General features: G+C 41.6%; 1 protein-coding gene across 1 annotated transcript in view; it reads left to right on the top strand.

Moving 5' to 3' along the window:
- Positions 1-15287, top strand: part of map1aa (microtubule-associated protein 1Aa) — a gene marked incomplete at both ends in the record, with an annotated part of 46286 nt that overhangs the window by 21113 nt on the left and 9886 nt on the right. The window contains 2 exons of the mRNA XM_083759293.1: positions 12216-12298; positions 14683-14823. Coding sequence (XP_083615419.1) covers positions 12216-12298; positions 14683-14823 — 224 coding nt within the window. The remainder of the gene's footprint in view (positions 1-12215; positions 12299-14682; positions 14824-15287) is intronic.

Genomic DNA, 15287 nt, shown 5'->3' on the forward strand with positions numbered 1-15287 from the left:
CAAAAGTAATGAAAATTGGAAATACTCAAGTAAAGTAAAAAATACTTCAAAATTGTACTTGAGTAAATGTACTTAGTTACTTTACACCACTGCATACACGTGTCTTAAAATCCCACATGACACAGTAGGCTTGGGTGTGTGATGCTGACATCAGCAGTATAGAATGGGATACTGTATAAGCCTACTGGAAGCTCAGCTACACTGACTGTTCAGTTGTGAGCTTGTAGATCTTATTCTTTATGTTTTATGTAGGATATATTTGTTTTAATAATCAAATAAATCGATTCATTCGATGAAATGTTGCCACCCACATGCAGTGGGCCTGTAGAATGTGTGCTTCTCTGGAGCTTTGCATCATCTCCTTCAGAGAACCACTGCATCCTCGTTAGAGGTAAAATTAAGGACACTTATTGTATTATCATTCAAGTTGGTCTCTTTCTTTTGACATGGCATATTGACGACAGAAACGAAATTGTCAGAGATAATTTCATTGTGTGAAGACTTCACCTTTTCTCCAGGGTCAGATTCTTGTCTTTGTTAGAGACTGGCGCTGTACACGCCTCAGCTCACCATTACAACTCTATAAAGCACCTGACAATAAAAGGGATATGTGAAATTCAAATCATCTCAATGCCACTCTCTAGGACATGGGTTTTCAACATGTGGTCCGTGGACCACTGGTGGTCCATGGAGGTATTGCATGTGGTCCCTGACCATGCATTTAGTAATGTAGGATTTGTTTTAAATGTTCTTTCCACTGTTGAGAAACCGTCAACTAGTGACCTGTGATGAGTCCATCCATGTAGTCATTTACTGAGAAGTTCAAGTTCAAGAAATTCAACAGAAAAAGGGAGTTAGAATCTCAAGAAGGGGGAAGTGCACCGGATTGTCTGGTTGAGTCATTATTATTAGGACATTTTACAAGTAGTAGTCAACGGTTGAGAAACAGTGGGATGCATACACATGGGATGCATAGCAAGTGTTAACTTACAAAAGCACAAATCTTAGCCCATATCCCCAGTTCCCCACCCAACACAATAGTGGTCCCCAGGTTGATTCAAAGTCAGGGTGGTGGTCCCTGGTTCACATTTTCACAATCAGTTGAAAACCCCTGCTCTAGGACATGCACTACCATGTAATACATTTTATTTAATAGCCTCCTCTGCCACTCTCTAGGACATGCACTACCATGTAATACATTTTTATTTAATAGCCTCCTCCTCCCTGTTGCTTTGACTCATGATTCATTCTACTACTGCAATCTCTTCCTTTTGCACTATAGAGCACGTCTGACATAGTTTACTCATCCTACCTGGCTAGCGTTTTTTTCCCTCCTGAATTCACATACTTTTTTATATTGTGTCAAATAAGAACTGTGTTCCAAAATGATAAACAAATGATCCCGGTAGTTTGACTCATATGTATATGAAGAATCAACTGACAGTGAGAAAATATAAAAGTTACTGCTGAGGGGTGCCCACCTGCCCCTGGCAGGTAAATAAAACTTTAGGGCAGGTGGAGTTTGCTTTCATGTTGCGCAAGTGCTCATTTGAGAGTGGACACAATTCCGTCTATAAACGCAACACAAAATATCTGTCTAAACACCTGAATACCTACACCTATGTCTGGAAAACCCTCAATTGTATTTGTATTGTAAATATGATTGGGTAAAAAAATTCACCCACCTTTACTTACTTACTGAAACTGCGATATTCTGAACGTGGCCAAAGCGCTCTGTCTTATGGTCTGTGGAATGTAAAAGAAGAACACTGTTTACCTATAAGCTATAATGTGTTCTTTTCACTGTTGCTATGCTTCCAAAATATAAAATAAGTGTGAACGCATAGTCATATTCATAGCTGTATTGGTATTTTTTTTATCGCACAGCCCCATAAAGTAAAAATGTAGTGCTAATTCAAATTTGACCTATCATTTTATAATGGACGATTTCGTTTTTGTTCAAGTAAGCATGACCTTTGGGCAAGTATACGGGCCCGACAGGCAAGTGCCTCAGGAGGCCGGCTTAGTGTCAACCCCTGTGCTGTTTAATTAGTTACATTTCCACCGGCTGTATCAAATATAAGTGACTGACTATTGTAAACGAAAAACGATACAGAGCCACCTCCCCGACAATATTGCAGAGACAGTGTTTATTTTTGGACCACTATTCTTATATGAGACGATTCTAAGATGATAGGATGGTGGATGAGTAATGTGGTTAAATGATAAAGCAGAAAACAACATTCATTCTAATGTTTGGAGGAAGAGTGCCTCGGTAAGGCCGTGTCCACTGAGGCTTCTTCTGAAAAAAGTTTCTACGTCAAGCCCCACTGCTGCAAAGACTTGTCTAGGTCCGGTTGCAAATTGCAGGTGCTCTTTCATGGTGGTTTTGAAGGGGTAGTAGGAAGTCATAGTGGAGATCTCAAGCATCCAGAAGGGTTGGCCAACATTGAAGTGCTTGGCCCTACTGGTTAGAGCTGGGACGGCTGTGCTAAAGGAAAGAAACCCCATACAGCTGGGGTTTAACATTGAGCACGTCCACATTTTGGGCACACATTTTGGTGCCCAAATTGAAAAAATGCGGAAGTAGATCGTTCTTTCTGGTGCTTCAAAACGCCACTGAGCAACTTCCATCGAAATGAATAGCAGGGGGCCGGGCAGTCCGCCCTCTATCCTTTGTAACTAATGTGCCTAATGCACAATGCCAGGAGCTCTCTCTGGCATTGTGCCCGTGGGCATTTCTCATTCTTAAGAAGTATTTGACATTTACATTGACACTGGTTCATTGAATATCCTGAAAACCAGGCCCATTGCAAGTTGCTGTGCCCTGTCGTCTGCCCTGAGCCATCCCACCCATAAGGAGAGTAGTAAGATTTTTGCAGGCCTTGATGGCGTCGTAATGGCTGATTTTACACTTAGTTGCATGCTGAAAATACCCCCCCTCCTCTTTTTCTTCTAGACCAAATATCTTTGGCAAATATAGCTGATCTACAAGCTCAGAATGCATCATTGCGACGTGCCGTGAGTTGATACAGTAGATCGCTTGTAGACCTGCTATTTTGGGGGAAAGTTCACTCCATGGATGCTAGGCCTCATCACGTGGTTAAAGTAGTTTCAGCTATAAGTACTTTAAACTAACTAAGTACAGTAGTTTCATTTGTAAAAAGTCTACCTGCATGCGAAAGTTTACCAACAGGTTTGATTGGTTCTCATTTCATCCCATCTGTGGCGTGATGTATAGCCACACCTCCAATGTAGCATGAATTAACTGATGGTAATGACTTGACTTGACCATATATATATCCTATGGACTATATCCATATTCATTTACTAATGATGCCAGCTGGGACAGTACTTGCCCTCCAATGACAATACAAATAAGTCATTATCAGTTCTGCTGTCAGACTCATAACGCGTTCGTCATAAGAATAATTATGGGCATAAGTTAAATACGCACATTAGACAGTACCACAATCAAAACCAGTATTGATTCAGTATACAGTTAATTCACCAATATCTTTCATGGAAACAAACAAGAGAAAAAATATTTAGAATATCCAAAAATATTGATTAGATTAAAGGTCCAACAACATGAAATTCAACGTTTCCATTTTTTCCGCCACAAATGCTCAATTTTGAACAATCAGGCTTTCTCATCACATAGGGGCTTTTATGGAAATTGCTCTCAGGAACAGCTCAACTGATTTGGTTGTACGCGTGATGTCATCTGTATCAACCTACTTTGTATAATCCCCCCCCCCCCCCCCCCCCCTTCAGTCTTGGAAACAAGCTTGCAGTATTATAATGACTCAAAGATAAAATTGTTTGCATATCGGTGCCCCCACCACCTGACAGATAATATTGCTTCAGAAGCCAGAAAGAAATGACATGGACTCGTTATATCAGAGTGGTGATTTAGGCTCAAACCATTAGAAATACGTTTGCGGCAACAATACAATATTAAATGTTAAAAAAAGTTTTGAAATGTTGTAGTTCCTTTATTGTAGAATATCAAAATAGCCATGTACATTTTTTAAGGGATTAATATTCAGCTTCAGATTCAGCTTCAGATTCAACTACACTGTCAGGTTAATTTAAAAATGTTCGACCGTCCTCATTCACAATCACCTCAGGCCCCGTTTGTGTCTTCCAGTCAGATGATCCATCCAAGTGTGTTTATAGACTAGCCAGAGAGTTATGCCCTGTGTGTGGAATCACAAAGAGTGATATAAGGGGCGTGGACTATAGTTTATCCACACGCACGCACGCACGCACGCACGCACGCACGCCACACAAACACAAACACACACACACACACACACACACACACACACACACACACACACACACACACACACACACACACACACACACACACACACACACACACACACACACACACACACACACACACACACACACACACACACACACACACACGCACGCACACACACACACACACACACAGCTTACATCTCACATGGCCTCTCAGGTGCCATAAGTAGGTGTAGTAAGTAGGTGACTGACGGGCAGCTATAGAGGGTATGCGCGTGACATCATCATCAAACCAGAAAGTTATGCAGGAACTGCCTTACTGAGTGGAAAAAAACTACTTTCTGGCCTTGACAGCCCATACATCCACACAGAAAATTCCTATCTGATTGCATTAAACAACATTAAACAATCTTAAACTCACTTTGCCTGTTGCTTTGCCACTCGATTTGCCATTCGATGTGCCATTCACTTTAAGCATGCGCATACCCTTTAGTTTATAGGTTGCCCGGTACTCACTAGAACAGTGGTTCTCAAACCATGTTGGCTCAGGGCACTCCTGCTATCTGTTTTATCCACGGCACCCCTGAATAAAGTGAGTGGCAAATCGAGTTTTTGCCACTCAGTAGGTGTTCCCGCATAACTTTCGGGTATGATGATGATGTCACGCACATACCCTCTATTGTAGCACCTAGCTTACATTCATGTCATACGACATACATTATGTCATTATGTCCTCCAAAGATACACAAAGAAAACTTTTCATTGAGCCCCAGCAAACCCCCAGCAAAAATAAAAATAAAGCAATACCACAATGTAGTTTAACTACAGTTAAACTACGCGACACATTGTGAGCTTATCAGCTATTTTATAGCTGATCATTATATAAAGTATAAAATAGGGGTAACCGCAACGCTCGTCCCAAAATACGCAGTTTTACTGAGTTAAAGGTTAGGAATAGTTTTAGGGTTATATAGTCATAGTTTTACTGAGGTTACGTTTAGGAATTATGTTAGGTCTAGGCATACAGTATATTGCAGGTTACGTTTAGGAAGGTTCGGTTATGGCATAGTCTTACTCAGGTTACGTTTAGGAATAAGGTTAGGTTATGGCATAGTTTTACTGAGGTTACGTTAAGGAATAAAGTTAGGTTATAGCATAGTTTTACTGAGGTTACGTTAAGGAATAAGGTTAGGTTTAGGCATAGTTTTACTGAGGTTACGTTAAGGAATAAGGTTCGGTTATGGCATAGCTTTACTGAGGTTGGAATAAGGTTAGGATTTTACTGAGGTTACGTTAAGGAATAAGGTTAGGTTTACACCTGGGAAAAACCTGGGAAAAACCTGAATCCATCCTCTTCGGATCAAATAGTAAACTCAGCAAGGCAGATGGCTTCTTGGTTAGAGTGGGTGACAATATTATCACACGAAAAGATGAAATTACCTACCTAGGTTCCATCCTGGAGGCCAATCTTTCCGGTGATAAAATGGCCACCAACGTAATAAAAAAAGTCAATCAAAGAACAAGATTCCTTTACAGGATCTCCTCACTGGTCAGCAAAAACACCTTGAAGACCTTAACAGGAGCCCTCGTACAAGGTTTCTTTGACTATGCATCCACCTCTTGGTACCACAGCACCTCAAAGGCCCTTAAAACAAGGCTCCAGACCTCCCAAAACAAACTGGTCAGGCTCCTACTTGGCCTCACCCCCCGAACCCACCTCACCCCTGCCCACTTTGACAGGCTGGGATGGCTTAGGGTCGACGACAGAGTACAGCATCTTGCAATGGGTCTGGTCCACAAGATTCGATACACCACCAAGATACCCATGTACCTGTCTAAATACTTCCTTAATGTAAACGAAGTCCACACCCACAACACCAGAGGGAGTGCAACAAACCATGTACAACCCAGATTCGGCACAAACAAGGGACTAAATTCTTTTCGCTCCTATGCCACCAAAATGTGGAACGCCCTACCAACAGTCATTAAGACATGTGAATCCCTTGACTCCTTCAAAACCGCTCTCAAAGGGCACCTACGGATGGCTGCAATTCGAAACTGGCCTCTGTAAAATCTGAATCCCCCCCCCCCCCCCCCCCATTTTCCCTCACTGTATATTGTATCTTTCCCTCACTGTATATTGTATCTTTTCCCTTTTTTGCTTCCCATATGATGAATTCCTGTTCTGTACTTTAGCTACATAGAAATGTCTATTTGTATGTCTCTAAATGTCTGTATGTCTTTAAATGTTTTGATGAATTGAACAATGTGGACCCTGTTGTAAACAAGTGTAATGCTTAATTGGGTCGTCCACTCACAGTTGACAGTCTTTGTATTGAGTTTGTGCTTAAAATGTACTGTAAATTCTACAAACTGTTAATAAATATTTCAATCAATCAATCAATATGGCATAGTTTTACTCAGGTTACGTTTAGGAATAAGGTTAGGTTTAGGCATAGTTTTACTTTAAGATTAGCAATACCTGGTATTGACTGTACCGAGGTCGCCTGATTTGACCCGGGGTGAGCGTGTTTTGGGGCAGGCGTTCTTGTATTCAAGTAAAAGTAGTACCTAATAATTTACTTAAGTGCAGTACTTGAGTACTTAGTGTACTGTTTTACTTTCCACCATGGGCTCTCTTCCTGTGCATTGTATTACTCCTTAAAGCCATGAACACACACTCAGTCTTCAACAGCTCTGTTTCATTTCAAAGGGCTGTGTGTGTCTTTTGTTGAACGCTTCGTGTTGTACAGCAGTGAAACTAGGCAAAGAGAACATGCTCTCAAAGAATGTGCTTATTGGCAAGTATAAGGCTTTATTGTTTCTAAGGATTGTACCGGTGGGCTGCCATGGTAAAGGTAACTTTCCTCTTCTCCCCCGGATTTGAACCCTGTTTCCTGCGCAACCTTTTACCATTGAGATAGAGCCTGACCTGCTTGCTCTATGAATACATTGTATCTTGACCATCATGTCAGAATTCACGTCAGATCCCGTGTCTAGGTGAGACATGACCTTTGACATGATGATAGTCGACGTTACTGTTGAATATAGTTTGTTTATAGTTTATTGGAAGCTGCTGGTTTCCATTATTTCAATATTTTGTGAAAATGAACTTTAGAATAAATTAATTTTAGATAAGTAAATGTAAACCAGTACCTGATTAATAAATTACTCAATATACTTTGGGGGATAGTTGCCAGCCCCTTTAAATCACAAGAATAAATATGTAGGCCTATTTATTATGGACCTACTTATTATGTATATATTTATATGGAAACTTTTGGCCAGGCACCTTGGCCGGCAGCCTGAGTCTGGCAGTGTGCTGCGGGTTCGACTCCCGATCCCGACGGCCTTTACTGCATGTCACTCCCCCGTCTCTCTCCCCCATTTATATAAAAAATATAAAATAAAGGCGAAAGCCACAAAGAAAAAACACCAAAAAAAAAAAGGGTGTAGGGTGTAGGAGAGGCTGCTCCACTGAACTCTAGTCTACACACACTGTAGTACCGCCTGTCCCCAGTCCAGCCCTGTGTCTCAGTAGCATTGTTGTTGTGTCAAATGTGCATGTGAAACCATGGATTGATGATTGTTGGTGTTGTGGGAACCCTATAGGATCTCGTGTGGCCAAATCCAGAGGTGCCGTATAGAATACTTTGATAATATTTGGGGAATTTATCCATATCACTTCATTTTAAACACTTAAATACATATATACTTAGTAAGATGGACCACCGAACCTCCTCGCCAGAAATAGCCGATCTACAAGCTCACAATGCGTCACGTTGTGAGCTTGTAGATCAGCTATCTTTGGTGAATGTTGGGGTTCAAGTGGTAAAAACTTATTTTCAAACTGTCGTAATGGAAACCACTATTCTCTCAAGTTGTCCTCGTGAGTCGACTCGTGACACATCTTCGGAGAAAAGATTTACATATTTACTTACCATAATATGACATAAAATGTAAGGTTCTATAAAGTGATTGATTTATTTATAGATTGGTTGATTGATTGATTGAATACTTTATTAACAGTTTGCAAAGACAAGCAGTTCAATACGTGTTTTTAGATTTAGACCCAAGAAAGCACTATGGCTTGGAAACAATTCATCAAAACATTTAATGACAGAGACAAGAATGTTTGAGAACCAGTGAACCAGTGAAATATGGACTTGCCTCTAAATCTCATGTCGTACAGTATTATTAACAGTACAGTACAGTACAGTACAGTACAGTACAGTACAGTACAGTACAGTACAGTACAGTACAGTACAGTACAGTACAGTACAGTACAGTACAGTACAGTACAGTGTATTAACACATAACACCTATTAACGTCTCTATTGTTATCTCTGCCAGGCTAGACAGCCTAAAGGCAGATATTATGTTTTCGGCCCCTGTCTGCCCTTGTGTCTGTTTGTGGTGTAGGGCTGTATACAGTTGTACCGGTGGACACGCACGCACGCACGCACGCACGCACGCACGCACGCACGCACGCACGCACGCACGCACGCACGCACGCACGCACGCACGCACGCACGCACGCACGCACGCACGCACACACACACATCACACACACACACACACACACACACACACACACACACACACACACACACACACACACACACACACACACACACACACACACACACCACACACACACACACACACACACACAAACACGTTTTTCAATCATACTGCAACAAAATACAGTAGAGTAGATCAGTGCAAGATGGAATGGAAGCACCTGGAACATATTGCCAGGAAGATAATATTAATCTGTTGTGGGAATTATCAGAGGATAAAAGATTCAAGACTAATTATTTGAGGTTATTGTTTTGTAGAGGCTATTTTTTATCACATAACAAACAGGATGGCACATGCTTGGATTATGCCAACATTGTGCCTCTGAAACACTGAGGCCTGACTTGCCAAATGCATCACACAGTGAAGCATAAATGATTCATGTCTGTCTTCAGAAATGTATAGCGGTTGCTTGAGGTTCTGTAGCATGAGATATAATTAATTTACATTTCGCCACATATTTCCATTATTTTTCTATAAGTCCGCTGTGCCTTTCTTTGAGTGACGTCGGCTATGTAATGTTATTACATAGCATATTATTCTCTGACATGAAGGAAATGAAGGTCGTAGGAGAGACATTTCCTGATTCTCCTTTTGATTGTGCAACACAGACATGCTGTTTTATCTGTACTACTCTCAAGCGACGTCAATTCACTCAATTTGACGAAACCTTTGGCATGGGGACAGTTCTCTGGATGATGTCATGGCACTTAGAGGGTACTAAAAGAGATGAGAAATATGATTGTAGTTCCATAATTTGAGGCACATGGCTATCTGGTCACCCTTCCTGTCATAAGGTAGAGATACCAATGTGGAATGTAAATATTGGCATTTGCTGTTATATTGTTACTCCTAATTCCCCTGTGCAACAATTTCCACTCTATTTACTTGCTTGGCAGCTGAACAAATTTAAACTGTTAACCTATTTCAGAAGACACTGTGACATCAAGAGTACAACTTGTACAGTACGTCTCTAAACCATTCCGTGGTGGCTTTATTCAGCCCTACTACTACTATGCAATTGCATATGCCTCTGATATAAGTTTAGACATTTTGTGTGAACAAAGTGGCTTATCGTTCCCGGGCTCTCTCAGCTGACACATTTTCTCACAGAGAGATGCTGTGAAAGCTATTAGAATGTCAAACATCACCGTTGGCAGTTGCCTTGTTGCATCTGCCCTATTAGCGTATGTAAGGGACATCTAATGAGCTTACACAATGCAACCTCTGGGTGTTAAGGAATGTAATTTAGGGGTCAGTTCTGGTCATTTATTTTCATCATTCCTTCAATAGCGAAGAGTAAGGGAAAGAAAACGGACTGCTGTATCCTCTGTCTCAAATGTTTGAGTTGGGGATGGGCTCGTGAGCTCATTTGTGCTAAATGTAGATTCCAGGGCGTAACACCTGCATGCTTGTTATGTTACTGCTGCCGTGGCACTTGTCGTAACCTCCCGTGTTCTGTGCTACGTGCATTCTATCCTGCAGCACGCGGGTCCACGCTCTCTCTCTCCCACTCCCCTCCCTCTCAGAAATGCTGCAATGCGTCTCCCTCAGCCAAAGACTGGGTCAGTGTAACTCGACTAGCGGCAGTACAGCCATATAAGCATCCCCATGGCAACAGTCAAAATGCTGAGGGGTTTTTTGCGTTATTGTTGTGAATGATCGTGTTGGAACAGAGTGCATTCATATCGGGATAAAACTCATTGCAGGACATTCGCTATATAGAGAAATAAGACTCAAATTGAGCTAGCAGAGTGAGGGGGCGGGGTGAGATAAGCCTCTCACACAGTGTAATTGTTGTTTGTCGAATGCTAGAAGACAGGTTGTTTGCAGTGGTGGAAAAAGTACTCACATTTTGTACTTGAGTATCAAGTATCAATACTGTGTTGTAGAAATGTGTTGCAAGTAAAGGTCCGGAATTCAAAATGTACTTGAATAAAAGTACAAAAGCATTTGAGCTTGTAGATCGGCTATTTTCAAATGGCTGAAGGGCCGAAGTGGTTACTGTATGTTTTCTAATAATAATTAAAATCTACAAAATTACTAGTAACTAAAGCTATCAAATAAAAAATTGGAGGAAAAGTACAATATTTGGATCTGAGATGTAGTGGAGTAGAAGTACAAATATTGGAAATTGGAAATACTCAAGTAAAGTACAAATACTTTCCACCCCTGGTTAACAGCCATGTGTCTGTGCATCATTGCTTTCTGTGAATTGGCATTTCTAAAGCCAGCATCACACACATCCGTGTCAGGCGTGCCATACGTGCCAGCTTCCCTGTTCACTGTCATTATACGGGAGAAAAGAGGCGGAGCATTGAAGCATGTGAAGTCCAACCTCTGTGAAGCATCGGGTTCAACTCTTATGAATGGACCAGCCAATAGGACAGAACATGAATGAACCCTGACCGTGTGCCAGCCAATAGGACAGAAGATGAATGAACCCTGACCGCGTGCCAGCCAATATGACAGAAGATGAATGAACCCTGACTGCGTGCCAGCCAATTGGACAGAAGCGCTGCTGTATGTTGGCTGCACTTGTCAGCCATTTAGCTTGTGGTTTTCTTTTCTTGAGCCAGCACTCCAACGCTACAACTAAGTGCATAGTGTGCGCTGTCACAATGTTTTAATTTTACAACATGTACATACTAAAAATAGCACTACGCCCAAGCAGTGGTGAAAACAGCATTCACATTTTGTAATTAAGTAAAAGTATCAATACTGCATTATAGAAGTACTATATAGTTACAAGTTAAAGTTCGGAATAAAACATTTACTCGAGTAAAAGTACAAACAGTAGTGGAGTAGAAGTAAAAGTAGGCTACTCAAAATTGGAAATACTCCAGTAAAGTAAAGATAAACAACTCATAATTGTACTTAAATACAGTACTTGAGTAAATGTACTTGGTTACTTTACACAACTGCACCCAAGTCAAAAGCAGCACTCCTGCCGTCACTGCCTATAGCTCCGCAAGATAACATGGGAAATGGATGCGTCTGTGTTGACTATGACATGTGCATCTGACGCTAATTAAACTTTAAAGAGACCTCTGCCAAGAATGCCACTGCCATAGACATCCTTTCCCAGACATGTTAGCGAATACATAGGTTAGGTTAGGACTACAGTACCATGTTTCATTTATGTGTTGCCCTGTGGAAATGTAATTATTTTTCAATCATGGATTATGGGACTGCACAAACTGTTGCCTGCATCGTAACAAGGGGTCCAAACGTGAAGGTACATTGTGTTAAAACTACAAAGGACTACGGTTTGTGGTTCTCCTCCTATCTGCACCGAACATGACATCATTGATGTTTGATTATGTTGTTAATTTGTTATGTGTGTGTCTTCCACACAGGCCAGCGGATCCTGCAGTACCAGAGTGATGTGCTAGAGACCGTGGTACTGGTGAACCCATCAGAAGAGACCATCACATCAGAGGTAAATCACACCAGAGATAACCATATGTTCTGATTTGTGCAGGAGCGTTTGGAGCTGTTTATCAGTCACCAAAAGTGAATGTCAAGCATTTATTTTGAGGGGCGCTGTTTTTTTGGGTTCCGCCCGCGACATCATGTGTGTGGCCAATTTTGGCCATGCAAGTCTATGGACCTTTATGACGAATTTTGTTCCGTACAAACTTTCAGCCAGTGCCGGCTCCAGGCAGAAATCAGCAGGGGGGCATATTTTCTTCCAATGGGGGTACTTTATTTTTCAAATCCCCCTATGTAAAACAAATACTCGTCTATACAATTAGCACAGTGATGCGTTGAAAAAGGCTACAAGTAGGCTAAAATTATGCAGCAGCAACAACAAACAAATAAATACAATTATGTTGAACATTATGTCTTGCATATATTACCCTGTATTTCTATTAACTATTCAATTACTTTGAACATTTTTATATTTATAATAATCATGACAAACTTATAGATTTAACATTTGTAAATATTTAATTATACATTAAAATATTGGTAGGGTAGGGTACTACTGGCCAATATGGATTGCATTGCCCCCCAATGCACCCCTGTAAAGCCGCCACTGCTTTCAGGCCTAGTCAATGGCAAATGAAGTCACAAGACGTCTTTGTGTGACCTCGAGTCTCGAGGTCGTGTGCACGCATCCGCCTCGTTGACAGCAGACTGCTGGGCGAGCGCTGGCGCTTTGGCATGGGGGTCAGATCAACATGGAATGAATTATGTACTGGCCATATAAGGAGCATGTCTTGAGTGTACAGGGTTTGTTGAGGTCAGATCCACATATGGAATGTCAGAACAGCTACGTAGGTCAGCCCCATATATGGAGATCTAAGGGTGGTAGCGGGGACATTCTCTTGAGTGTACAGTGTTTGATGAGGGCCAGGTCTTAATTTTCCTGTTGAGAAGTAGAACTCTAGTTTTCGCCGGCTGCCGGGCGCGGCTGCACTAATAACTTTGGGCCAGGCCCATCTAGAGTTTGAATGGACAGGTATCAGTCAAAAGGGAGACATCGAAGAGGGAGGATGGATGGGGAAGGATGGATGTCAGAACAGGTTCTGACATATATCCATATATGGAGATCTAAGGGTTTGAGTTTTGAGGTCAGATGTGGAGTTGCTTCCAATATTGATGACATCAGGGATCTCCATATATGGGCTTAATTGCGACAGCAGATCGCATTTACTATGACATCAGATGTCATAGCGATGTCACGAGACCTGGGCACCATATATGGAGGCTTTCCCATGTATGGGGATTTTGAGTGACACACTGACTGACTGACGGGAATTGCACGTTTTCATATGATATAGTAAATGCGACCTGCAGTCGCAATAAATAAAAGGTGCCCCTCACTTCACACGAGTGTGATTTCTTTTGTGCATTAAAAAGTGAGTTGCGAGCCCTCTCTTTCTTTCAAGCATTTTTACAAAACCACGTGAAGTTCTCGAATCTTATGTCATATTACGCAACGTAAATATTCAAATCTTTCCCCCTAAGACACAGTATGTCATGGAGGAATATTTCCATTAGCACAGACTGAAAATAACTTTATACTTGACGTTTAACTACTTGAACACCAGCATCCATATTCTGGGGGGAACATTCACCAAAAATAGCACATCTGCTAGATCTGTCTGAAGAGAGTTGGGGTAGATTGAAGAAGAACTCATCACTCACCACTATGCTTTTCTAAAGCATAGTGGTCTAAGTGGTTGGTTCCTACCTAAATAAATAACTGAAAATGACGCTGACGGCGCTGACGGACACAGATGCACTAGTTACATTAGTGTTAGAGCTTTGTAACATGATGGGTAATTATTTGTATATGCAGGTGTGATTTATTGGCGTGGGTGTACATAGGCTATAGCTGTTGGGATTTATATTTAAGTGTATGATGAAGGAGGAATATGCATTCAACAGGGTACTGTAGATATGCGCAATAAGGATGTTTCACATCATAATAATAACTTTTACAGGCACATTTGTATACATACCGACAGACTGTCGAGGTTCACAGCGACAACCACAAACGGCTATAGCTTATGTCCAAAACGGTAGAGAAATGAGAGAGTTACCATGTGGGGGTCCCCGGGGAGTCCCCGGGGGGGTCCGTGGAACATCCTCTCCCCCAGGAACGCGCCCAGTTGGGGGCGGCCGATTCCGACGAGCCGCACCATGTCCGAGACTCAAAAAGAAATTTGCCACGGACAAGGTCAAGTCTTTCCCATGGACACATTTGACATTTGTCCGTGTGCAGGCATATTGATGACCCATGCTGACTCAACTGTAAATTGATTGCTTTTTATGACCAGCCGTTGTTTGTTTCTTGTCCTGTCCTCCATACAGGTCAGTTCTCTGGTCACTGACAAGGCGAGGCACAAGTTACTAGTGCTAAGCGGCCAGAGCTCTGAACAAGGTGGTGACTTAGTCCTGCAAGGTGGAGCATTCACTTGGAAACACCTTTATGACACTGTCTTCCATCCTCAAGTAAGCCACAGTAACAAATGATTTCTGTATATGTAAACATTCACTCACTTACAGATAGGGCTGCATTTGCATGATTCAACTTAGAGATTGGCCTAATATGTTATACTAATTTACAAATATATATTAAAAAAGGTTATGTATTATGATTTATCAGGAGAAACCAACCAAGTATATCTTAAATCAGACATTAAGCACACCCACATGGAATGATTCCCTGTTGCAGGGTTCCTATAGTTTCCCCCAAGGGCCCAGTTATGTCTAGGGTGACATGCTGAGTGCCACGGAAATGTGATTTTATTAGTTCAAATAGATGTAGAAGACCTATTTGACAGTTGCAGAAACACAATTGCCTTCCTTGATGCATTAACGAGTGTCAACGAGCTGGACACAGACACACCTCTCCTCTGCAGTAAAGTGACTGAAGTTTCATTTCTCTCCAAAAGCCCTTGATATATGATGAAATA

The sequence above is a fragment of the Protomyctophum parallelum genome, assembly GCF_964188405.1.
Source record: "Protomyctophum parallelum genome assembly, chromosome: 2".
Classification (NCBI taxonomy): domain Eukaryota; kingdom Metazoa; phylum Chordata; class Actinopteri; order Myctophiformes; family Myctophidae; genus Protomyctophum; species Protomyctophum parallelum.